This window comes from Eptatretus burgeri, chromosome 8 (assembly GCF_056783735.1).
Source record: "Eptatretus burgeri isolate ZD-2024b chromosome 8, Ebu_testis_v1, whole genome shotgun sequence".
Classification (NCBI taxonomy): Eukaryota; Metazoa; Chordata; class Myxini; order Myxiniformes; family Myxinidae; genus Eptatretus; species Eptatretus burgeri.
In genome coordinates, this window is record NC_140968.1 from 36,603,851 (window position 1) to 36,615,918 (window position 12,068).

At 43.0% G+C, this 12,068-nt stretch overlaps 1 protein-coding gene across 2 annotated transcripts; it reads right to left on the reverse strand.

The window, feature by feature from the left end:
* Nucleotides 1-2,165: 2,165 nt before the first annotated feature.
* Nucleotides 2,166-11,329, reverse strand: TMEM17 (transmembrane protein 17). Of its 2 annotated transcripts, XM_085891564.1 has the most exons (5): nt 10,859-11,312; nt 8,694-8,791; nt 8,306-8,419; nt 6,019-6,162; nt 2,166-3,780 (listed from the first exon to the last, which is right to left on the reverse strand). In XM_085891564.1, the coding sequence occupies exons 1-5, from the start codon at nt 11,040-11,042 to the stop codon at nt 3,691-3,693; spliced, it is 630 nt and encodes a 209-aa protein (XP_085747690.1). In that variant the 5' UTR covers nt 11,043-11,312; the 3' UTR covers nt 2,166-3,690. The 2 variants fall into 2 exon arrangements, with proteins under 2 accessions (XP_085747690.1, XP_085747689.1); XM_085891563.1 differs by lacking the exon at nt 2,166-3,780 and having other exon boundaries at nt 5,403-6,162; nt 10,859-11,329.
* Nucleotides 11,330-12,068: the final 739 nt, after the last annotated feature.

A 12,068-nucleotide genomic window follows, 5' to 3' on the forward strand; every position in this document is an offset into this window, starting at 1 on the left:
TATTGACACCAGGTGTGATAACCATCAATGCGAGCAGGTACCTCATCATCTTACAATATCATGGTGAATGATAGCATATGCCAACGATGTGTTTTGAGTTTGTCCAACATTCATTTGGGACAAAATTAAAAAAATTGCTGTAGGTGAGTGTGCTCTCCGAGTTTCAAGTAGAATTTATTTAAACTGACCAAAATTCAACCATAATGGCATTGCACAGGAGCATAGGAACCGGTAGGAATAGGTTGCCAAATGACGAGCATTCTTTTTATTCACCAGAATTATAGAAGGGGGATTAACTTGCATAGATTGGGGAGGAGGGGTGAGGGAGGTATCAGCGAACCCACTTGCCTACCCTCAAAGCATTCAAAATATTTAATTCCCACCAAATATTTTGCCAATTGTCCAATACTTAGTGCTCTTCATAACATTGCATTGAAACAGGTGCATAACCTAAACTCGGAACCCGTTCCTCTTCCATTGCATCTCTTTCAAAAATACAATTAAACGATGTATCTGCGATAAGTCAGTGAAAACCTCCCAAGCCCTCCTCGGCCACCTGCACATCATGCAAGAATGGAAAAACTTTACCAAACAAAGGCTGCAGGAAAGATTCAAATTACATAATCGGCCATCTTGACTGACTCCTAACGGGTTTGCGGATGATGAACATGGACGTTTAAAGGTACAAACTGTTTCAATTCAAGTCAAACCAAATTATCGCTTTTGAGATCTATCATGCATGTACAGCCAGCTGTGCAACACGTATGTTGGAATATCAACACCTTTATTCATCTATTCTGTGATTACTTGTTCAATGATCGTGATATCTTCAATAAAGCATGTGATGTATCCAAGGGGGGTGATGATGGTACAGATTAGATGTAGTCCTGCTATCCTTACAGACTTTGGAATATCAGTGGACGTATCATGTCTGTATGAAAATATAAGGGGTATACAGAAATTTTTACAACACTTTGCAATAATAGACCTTAGCAGTACAAACTTATCACAATACTCGGTACTTCTTGGAGCATGCACCGTCAGCTTTTCATTATTTGTACTCATACTTTTCCAGTGCATGTAGAAGCACAGACATGTGTTTACCTCTGCCACGTTCACCAGCCTTAAAGGTGCACTTCCCTGTCACAACCTTCGAGTACAGCTTGTTCAGTTCTTCTTCTGCTTTTATATGCAGCAAATGGCTGCGAGTAGCAGCGCAGAACTAGAACGACACTCAGTAGAGCACATACCTCCGTCAGGCTGAACAGTTTACATTTTATAATCCCACTGATAGGCCGGATCTGGATTTGGAGCTTCACCAAAATCGAATCAATTCATCCTTGTCACACACCCAACTTGTCCACCAAATTGAATCCGAAACTGTCCATAAGTTTGTGCGCTATCCTGCTCACTGACAGACAAGACAAACAAGCAGGAGTGAAAACATAACCTCCATCCACCTTTGGTGGCGGAGGTAAATATATTCCATTCAAACTCATGTTTTTAACGATTAAAACTCATGTGACTGACGTTTAGTTGTTTCGATATCAACTACGGCAGCTCATAACTCAGGCTCTCACAATGTGTTGCTTGTGTTACATAGAATGGATATCCTCGATTCTTTCGGAGTTAGGACGTGTGCAGAGCTAGTGAATGATATCATTCTTAACAGCTTGGTTTATCAAAATCTTTTTGTCACTAAGCTGTTCTTTAATAGACAAAGGTACCATATTAAAAACGGAAGATCAATAAGGAACCTGGATAGGATTTGGGTCTCAGCGGCTACTCCACAACCCTCAAAACTCATCCAGGTGCGGCCAAGTGAGCCTTACAGTAAAATTTCTGCAATAATTCACTTCTCCTTCGAGAGACAGATAAAGAAAGAGAGAAATAGAAAGTAAAAGAGATGGAAGTAAAGAGAATTGTGAAAAAATGAGAAAGAAGTATGAAAGGAACACAGATGTCAGGAAGAAATCAAATAGATAGATTTCAGCAGTTACTCCCCAGGCTCAAACGCAGCAACATGTACAAGCTACCAGAGTTCCGTGATACTGTGATTCAGTAATCACCATACAAGGCTACTACAGAGACTCGATGTCCCAACAGGTGCACCTTTCAGTCATTTCCACTGTTCCGTAAAACAAATGCACGTTGAAGCAACTTGGTGAGAATGGATCCACTGTTTTATTGTAACACAAAAATGCTCTGTGTACACTTTCAAAGGTTTTTTTTTGCATTTATTTCGAGAAAAAGAAACAGAAACCTTGACGACTAATACTGCGTTCCCCAGGCTAATGGAAATTCAGACAATTTCTGGCTGAACGACAATGTCCTTTTCAAGTACCCTGAACAATCAAATATAAGCCTCGTCAGTTGTAACATCTAAAAATGTCAGATATGAAGAATACTTCAAATCTTCAAATCTCGTACAGCAAACCATTTATGACGCTCACCAAGTCCACATAATGCAGCATGCTTCCGGGGAGGCAGGGGCAGCAGGGTGGGGGAAAAGGGGGGTGTTGTTGGGAGGGAGGGAGGTTGAGGGATTGGGGGACAGAATGTACTCAACCTGCTGTAGGTTAAGAAAGGAATTTGTAGTTTCACTTACGCCTTAAAAGACTTCACGTGTACCAGATTGTGAGAGTGCTCACGATGAAATATTTTTAAAATAAAACGACAATTTTTTTTCCCATCTCGTTCACACAATATTTTCCAGGAAGTCAGAGTGAATGGAGACTTTGAAAGCTGTACCTGCAGGCACTTGAAGGCAAACATAAAACTTCGAGATGGAGTAACAGGGAAAGCATAAAGATGGTTGAGTTTATGGATGGCCATTCTTCGGGAAACTACCAAGAAAAAAACAACAATTCACAACCAGTCTCTTTTTTTTTCTCACAAAACAATATAAATACCAATGATTTACCGTTATTTTTGTCACAAAATTGGAAACCTACTTCTCATTAGTATCTGGTAAGAGAGATGTCCCAGCACTGCATTTAATTACAAGGAAATATTTTAACGGTCAACCACAAGATACGACCTGGTGCTGCACATTGGCCTGGCAAGGCATGGCAGTCAAATTCAAGACTCCATTAAGACTAATGAGCCAGATAAGTTTTTAAAGACAATCCAATAGCATTCTAAATCATGCAGTCTTCAGAAGGACACACACCCTCTGGGAAGCCTCGTGTGAGCGTAACGATTAAGGCGGCTTAAAATCTTCGGGTCTTGAGTTTGAGCCGCTGTACTAACCGTTGAATTAACAATAGTTGGGTTGACTCAGCCTGTCATCCTCCCGAGGTTGGCAAAATGAGTACCAGCTTACTGGTAACAGGGGGGCATTGCATCATTGGCATGGCCGTGTCCCCAGAAAATGATGCAGCCAAGAAGCCACAGGCTGCACATGAATAAATAAATAAATAACGCCCTCTGGAACAATAATAATCCATTTTTACCACCATAGTCCATTGTCTTGGATATTTAGCCAGTTTAATGGAAGTGTGACCCCACATTTTTATCAATATGAAAACATGCAGATTGGTTAGAAAGATGCAGCACCAGGAATGTACCACCTCTTTGGCCTAAAATGCACTGCGGTCACAATACAACTGTTGATTATGATTGTTGCAAGTGGCACGCTCATGAATTGTTGCTTGCTGGGTTGCAAGTTTGTGACTTTCACGTCTACTGTCATCCAGGAATGCTATCGAACTGGTGCAGGAGAAAGTGGGAGGAGAGGTTTTGCGAGAAGGTCCGAATGGTCAGGAATCCCATGACTGCCTGCAAAGCATAGTCCAAACAAGAAAAGTCGTTCAGTTAGGATTTATAAACATGTGTGTGCGCGTGTGTTTGTGTATGTATGTATATATATATATATATATATATATATATATATATATATATATATATATATATATATATTATGTACATATATAGATACATACATATAGCCCACATAAGAGCCTGGTGTTGGCGCAGTGGTTAGGGCAGCGGCTTGGGATCCAAAAGGTCCTGAGTTCAAGCCCCGTTTGGCCACTGAATTAATACACCAGGGGGTTGACTCAGCCTGTCATCCCTCCAAGGTCGGCGAAATGAGTACCAGTGTACTGGGCCGGTGTATACCCCGGTTAAAATAGGTGTACCATATCCCTGTGTCGTAAGAGTCGACCAGGGTTGCGTCAGGAAGGGCATCCGGCGTAAAAACATGTGCCAAATCACTATGCGGATCATACGGATGATCCGCTGTGGCGACCCCTCACGGGAGCAGCCGAAAGAAGAAGACGAAGATATAGCCCACATAAGACGTCAGCCATTACAAGGCTTACAGTGTTGGTGTGAGAAATTTCTCAGGATATCCCAAAGACTCAATAGCTCAGTGGGGTTTTGCCGCATAAGTGATGAAGTCCTTGGGTTTGAGACCCGGGTTGAGTCAGAATTTTTTCACACGAGCCCAACGCAGGAATATATTCACACACAATCCCATCTTAAGTAATAACCAACAAAAGTGTGTAAATATCCTCCATTGCTTAGCATCGGACGAACAGGACGGTGCCGAGATAGCGCACTGACATTTGAGACGTCTGGTCTAAATTCAATTTTGGGCTTGACTATAAACTGTCGTATTGATGCTTCCCAGTCAGGGTGTAGCCTCACAAAGTGCGTCTTCCATCGGATAGAACTCAAAATGCAAATGTCGTCTTTGTTGTCAGGCTGCTTTGGCAGTACTGAACCTGCCTTCGAGCAGAGAGAGAGAGACACAGAGAGAGAGAGACAGAGAGACAGAGAGACAGAGAGACAGAGAGACAGAGAGACAGAGAGACAGAGAGACAGAGAGACAGAGAGACAGAGAGACAGAGAGACAGAGAGACAGAGAGACAGAGAGAGAGAGAGAGAGAGACAGGAGACACATCAGAGAAAATAGTCTGTTTTTTTTTTTTTTTGCAGGAGCAAGGCTCATGGAAGAGCAAGGTCGATCTGTTAGTGAGACAAGCATCAAGGAAATTAATGAACAGGAAAAGAGGACAGAGAGAAGAGGAAACATTGAAACTTGTAAGTGAGAACATTGGTTGAGGAAAGCTGAATGGAAGTTTGAAATACAGAATATTATTAAATTTGATTTTAATTTCTGTTTATATATTTTAGCTCTTTAGCCATTAATTTATATACATTCTACACGCACAAGCCAATGTGGTCTCCTCTGTATTAAATTTCTAATTTTTTTTGTAAAATTCATAATACGATTTCAGAAGGACTTATCCAAGAACTAATACTGGCTCACAATTTCCGATTTTGAATTCTATCCGATGGAAGACGCACTTTGTGAGGCAACATCCTGACTGGGAAGCATTTCATCCGCAGCTTGATGGAGTACTGCTCCCCCCCTCTGGGTTGGTGCTCCTGCCTCTCACCTTTCTCAGCGTCACGCCGTGGAAACCAAGGCATTTAGGATCATTGGTATCTCCCGCGATGAGGCTGTCTTTGGGCCTCTCACTCTCTGACCACAGGCAGGCCGGTGGTGGCCTCACCCCCCCCTTCTCTGTCTGAGATATGTCCCCCACCCCCCATATTTCCACAGGGTGCTCGAGGTCCGCCAGCAACCCCCTTCTGGTAAAACTACCAAAATCAAGAATCACTGCTCACCTTCATTCTTTCATTCCTCTCTTTTTCCCACCTTTTGAACAAACTCCCACACTCTCTTCAATCCCATTCTTCCCTCCAGGTCTTCAAAACAGCTGTTCACCACCATCGCTTATCTTCCCCCATCCAAAACCACAATCTTTTCTACCCCCGTTAATCCACCCCAAACCCACCTCCTTCAAATTCCCTGCTTTCCTTCCTGAAAGCCCCTGTCGTGGAAGGACCTGAAAGTCCCTGTAGTGTCCATCTTGTTTACCCTCTGTACCCTTCCCCATCCCTCTCCCTTTCACAGATCTCATGTCTCTGTTCCACACTGCTTCTTCCTTCTCTCTCCCACCCCTCTTGTCTCACAGTGAGTGGATCATGGAGTGAACAACAGACCTGAAAAATGAGGAAGGCCGCAAACACCAGATGAACAGCCAGTTCCAGGGGCAAAGCACGGGGCTGGGGTGTGAGCAGCAAGAACAGCAAAAGAGGCAGTTGCAGAAGCAATGTGAGCATCCAGAAACCAGTGAGTTCGCCAAGCTGCAAACGTATCCACACAGGGAAACACAGTCATGGGTGCAGGTGTCATCTATGCCAATTGGTGTATTGTTTTTAGTACAGGTCCACATTTCACAAGGAAAGTGTAATGGAAGAGCATGAAGGCTCGGAGCGAAGGCAGACCGAGCCTCGATGCTGTGAGAACGCATGGAGCATATAAACAGGTTTGTGATGACAGTTGAAAGATTATTTAATAACTATTTTGGGTTACTCGACTCTGGTTCGATAAAACTTTACAATGCTTTAATCATACGATATACGATATATATATATATATATATATATATATATATATATATATATATATATATATATATATATATATATATATTTTTTTTTTTGAGAAGTATCTGTTTATTTGAGTTTGTTTGACTTCTACGCATTCCTGAATCGCGAGACGGAATGAGTTGAGCAATGGTTGTTGCACTCGGGGTGTTCATTTTAGGCGGTAAATAAAACTCATAACCCCCAAGGTCCAGGAGAGGGAGAGAACCACAATTTTCGCCATGTAAATGTTTATCGCGCAACGCCACCTGATGGAAGCCTGTATTAACTCGTCATAATCCGAACTATACCCAGCAGTAGTTCAGGTAGAAATTTGGCTATGGTGCCGGCAATAGCTCGCATACTCTTCACGATGGATACCGTGAGGTCTGTAACGTCCATTAACTAATCCTGGCAGATGTGACGCCCAGTTTAACGTCCATCTGAGTTCTTTGCCAGTCTGTTTAACTCAAAGCTGTACAACAGGCAGTCTCAATGTGCCCATGAATTCCCATGTGCGCAAAACAACACACAATACAAGCGCATGCACACCATTCAACACAATGACAACAGAAAATCCATGGAAGGATGGATTAAAAACCAAAGGACGGATGATAAACGACGCCCAAAGGATGGATCATAACCAACTATTTCACCTTTCCCAGCATCATTATCATGATACGAACATCCGTAGTGTCGCTAGTAACTTCGACACACATATGTACCATACATATTCAACAAATGCAGCATTTACACTTGCATTGCGTATTGCTTTTCTATCTTTTCAAAATAAACCTTATTTGAATGTCAACACCAGCAGGAAGTGCAGCATGGCTACGACTGTAATCTACATGCCAAGTCGTAATAACCGTCCACGTAGAAGCCACAAACCTACACGCTTGGGACAAAGGAAGGCCAACATTTGTTGTCCACGAGAGCCTCATCAGTATGGAAAAATAAATAATGCAACCAAGTGAAACTTTAAATCTTCACTGCTTTATATAAGAATCTTTGCCAATAAAACTAGAGGGGTCATAGAACACCTTACCCTGCACAGTCTTGAGAAACAAGGACATGAGCGGGGTCTGCAAGCGACAAATTTCAATAGTCGCGATGACGTATTAAATGGCACACCAAGAAAGGATGGAATAAAAACCGTCCTTTATATTGTCCAAGTACTTTATTGTCCAAGTACTGCCAAAAGGAAGGTTTTTGAAAGTGTTAAAAAGGCAATTTGTGTTCTCCAGTATTCAAGTATATAATTCAATTGAAATGAAATAAAGATTTTAAAGGTTGAAGAAAAAAAATTCCAGAAGTTTACCGCCGTTTATGCAGTGTCTTTGCCACTACCTTATTTGATATGTTGCATTAGTTATCCATGCCTGTTGTTTGTATCCTTTGTGAAGTGTTTTTAAAAATAGAACATTTCCTGTTTGGAATGATTTTTAATTTTGTTTGACTGCCAGACAGGAAGACAGAGTAAAATTTATTTATCTCACTCCTCTCTGCGCATGTATGATCGGGAAGAATTCAGAGCGAAAGTACTGCGAAACTACACATTCGTTTTCCGATTAATGTTCCAATTTGTGTTCAAAAGAACGTCCTTTTAAAAACATTCAATTGAAATTTAGTTATTCCTCGATCATAAACTGATGTTTGTGGACAGGACAGACATACATACAGACAGACAGCGAAAAGTGAACCAACTGCTTAACCCTACTTCTCGATTTTTGTGTGTGCGGTAACAAAAACAGACAACACGGCATTGTTCTTTGCATCGCAATAACATTGACATTGTTTGTTCACAAATATATATTTCTTTGAAACACTCTGTGATATGTGGACAACAATCAGGCATTACCTTCTCCTGCAAGTTACCGGCCCAGCCCAAAAACAGCCTGGTGACTTCAATGAGAGTGATGAGAAGCAGCACGGTGATGGCCACAAAGCGATTGTGTGCTGCCAGTATGGGGAACTGCAAAACCACAGGTCCAAAAAGGGGTAAAAGCCTGGCCTAAAAACAAGCCACTCCCCATAAAGGTTGGACACCGTTAACATGTATCTCAATGGCATACAAGGTATAAACATGTAGCATCACAAAGTAATCATGCTAAGCTTATTGTGCCTGGGGTCCCTTTATCTCAGAACAAAGCTCAAGTCATTATTATCTGATTCGTCCTCTCTGATTCCTCCAAGATCAGATCACGTCACTTAATCAACTTGGCGAGAAAGGGATGTTCAAGACTCGCCTTCAGTGTGAGCATGGCGATGTGGCTGGACAGCCAGCAGGGGAAGAACGCGGTGTTGAAGTACAAACTCATCTGTAAGGGTAGGCTGCTCAGCAGTGCTGTTGTTAGGACGCATCAAATAAAGGTTCACATTTAAATATATAACATTTGAAACAACTCCTCTGGCCGATAACAGCCTCACAACACAGATAGCACTCACTGCTGCCCCCTGCAGGACAATCTGCAGCTTTGCATGTATTTATGAGAACGACACATCCTCAATATTTTATTTATTTATTGGGGGGGGGTGGGGAGGGGGCGGTGGGGATCAGCTGCCATTGCAGTCAAAACAAGAACGACACTCAGTAGAGTGCAGACTTCTGCTCGGCTGAAAAGTTTACGTTTTGTATCCCACTGATAGGCCAGATCCAGATCTTAACCAAAATCAAATCGGCTTGTTCTATTCACATACCGAACTCATCCACAAAGCTTGGCCATAACTCATCCACAGCTTTTTGAGATATCGTGAGATATATCATTTTTGGCCTTTTCCTCCTTTTGTCCTTGAATCAGTTCGTCCTTATCACACACCCAACCTGTCCACCAAGTTTCATCCAAATCCATACATATATAGACATATCCCGCTCTATATCATTTTTGGCCCCATCTCTCAATGGTGAAAAATCACTTTTAAAATTCTGGTGTCCGGATCTGGATCTTCATCAAAATCTAATCAGTTCGTCCTTGTCACACACCCAACCTGTCCACCAGATTTCATCTGAAACCATCCACCACTTTTTGAGATATCCTGCTCAGAGTCAAATAAACAGACAAACAGATATGGGTGAAAACATCACCCCCATCCAACTTCGGTGATGGAGGTGATGAGGAACCTTTGGACCAGCCGTACCTCTGTATCGATCCCTTGACCTGAAGTCTCTGTGAAAACGCACACGCACGCGCACACGCACGCGCACACGCACGCACGCACTCTCCAAAGATATGATGGGAATTTAATTAGGAGGCAACTCAAGCCTTCCGTTAGTTACACTTAATAGAAAGCTTATCAACAACATTAAAGGTATGATACCCTCCTCCCCCGAAGGTAGGATTGTCTCCCTTCAATACATAGATTATCTTAATATGGCATTATGGAGGAGAGTCATGATGGCATTATGGGGGAGTGTTATGATGGCATTATGGGGGAGTGTCATGATGGCATTATGGGGGAGTGTCATGATGGCATTATGGAGGAATGTTATGATGGCATTATGGGGGAGTGTCATGATGGCATTATGGGGGAGTGTCATGATGGCATTATGGGGGAGTGTCATGATGGCATTATGGGGGAGTGTCATGATGGCATTATGGGGGAGTGTCATGATGGCATTATGGGGGAGTGTCATGATGGCATTATGGGGGAGTGTCATGATGGCATTATGGAGGAATGTTATGATGGCATTATGGGGGAGTGTCATGATGGCATTATGGGGGAGTGTCATGATGGCATTATGGAGGAGTGTCATGATGGAGGAGTGTCACGATGGCATTATAGAGTGTCATGATGGAGGAGTGTCATGATGGAGGAGTGTCATGATGGAGGAGTGTCACGATGGCATTATGGGAGAATGTCACGATGGCATTATAGAGGAGTGTCATGATGGAGGAGTGTCACGATGGCATTATGGGAGAATGTCACGATGGCATTATAGAGGAGTGTCATGATTGCGGAGTGTCATGGTGGAGGAGTGTCATGATGGAGGAGTGTCACGATGGCATTATGGGAGAGTGTCACGATGGCATTATAGAGGAGTGTCATGATGGAGGAGTGTCATGATTGCGGAGTGTCATGATGGAGGAGTGTCATGATGGAGGAGTGTCACGATGGCATTATGGGAGAGTGTCACGATGGCATTATAGAGGAGTGTCATGATGGAGGAGTGTCATGATTGCGGAGTGTCATGATGGAGGAGTGTCATGATGGAGGAGTGTCATGATGGAGGAGTGTCACGATGGCATTATGGGAGAGTGTCACGATGTTACTTCACAACAAACACCTTTTAAGTGAACAATCCTTTTTTTAAATAAATCTGTATCTGGTTGTGAAAGTATTATCTCTAACCCCAATTTGTGCCATGAAAACGATTATTTAGACAACCACCCACAGCCCCCTTTCCACCGGTGACCTGAGGTTTCGGGGCTTGAACCACCACGGTCTCTGTGAAACACAGACTCGCTCAGAGCTGTGAGGCCCCGACGGAGAGATTCGGGCAAAGGAGAAGGTGGCCCTGTGGGTCCAGTCGAGCTGCTGATCCCCGGTCTCTGGCCCGGCCTGGGGACTCCTGCAAACTCAACAGAATCCTCCGCCATAGCATAACCCAGTCCACACAAAATCCTTCAACAAGCTGCAGTCAGCTCGCATAGCAGGCAAGCAAGCAAGCAGGCACTCATTCAGCTGCTTTGTGGACGTTGTTTGGACGAGGATGCTAATGACGATATACTCGTTAAAGTCGATAATGACGTCCGAGGTCGAATCGCCAAACGTCAGCTAATAAACACAGCTGATATGACGTCATTAAGCGCCTTCCGCTTATTGGCTCGAATTTCAATTTTAAAAGGGTTTAACGCGATGCGAACGCCGCCTTGACGTCATCGTTATCCTCAAGCTTTGAAATGGAATTGCCAGTGGATGTAAAATTTGATGTTTTCCACACGGATAATAAATTAATAAATAAAATGAAATTGGTTCTTTTGTTGTTGTTTTTTTAATGCGGAATCGAGGTGGGGGTTGTCCTATGACGTCACTTCCGGAACATGTAACGACGTTTTCCGTGTTTAATCTTCCAGCTGCGCGGTGCCAGAAGGGCATTCTATAGCTGGACGTGCTTCCCTCGAAAATATTTGCCCTGAACTCACCGAGATTTGTCCCATTCAGCACATTAACTCTTCCTCCGTAGCCTTAAGAGAATATACTGTACTTTGAGCTTGTGGATTCTTTTTTTTTTTAATTGAAGATATCTTCACCTTTTCTTCATTCACTTTTGCGTCGTCGGAGAGGGATGAGCTGTTGTTTGGAGACAGCACCACCGTCCACAGGCACAGATTTACGGATTTGGGCCATCGCCGTCCACATATTTGTGAAAATTCCTACTGGGGATAAAGCCGGTTGCGAGTAATTCAAATTATTGCGGTATACGTCAAATTTTCGGTGAACGTCTTTCAAACGTTGGAAAGTTATAGAAAAAGTGAACCGATCAACCAACTCCCAACACCTTGTACAATACACCGCCCATCTAATAAGCGGGACGTATTTATAAAACGACGCGTCTCCGACTACCCGTTTCGGGAACAAACCCAATGTGACATTCATTATCACGTCTCAGAACGAGTATAATC

Excerpts from the sequence above, each read along its gene's own strand:
- TMEM17 (XM_085891563.1), bottom strand. The coding sequence starts at position 11,042 with ATGGCGGAGGATTCTGTTGAGTTTGCAGGAGTCCCCAGGCCGGGCCAG. Across the intron at positions 8,792-10,858 it reads TTCAAGCCCCGAAACCTCAG|CACTGCTGAGCAGCCTACCC; the intron begins GTCACCGGTGGA and ends TCCTAACAACAG. Across the intron at positions 6,163-8,305 it reads CCGGTAACTTGCAGGAGAAG|CTTGGCGAACTCACTGGTTT; the intron begins GTAATGCCTGAT and ends ATACGTTTGCAG.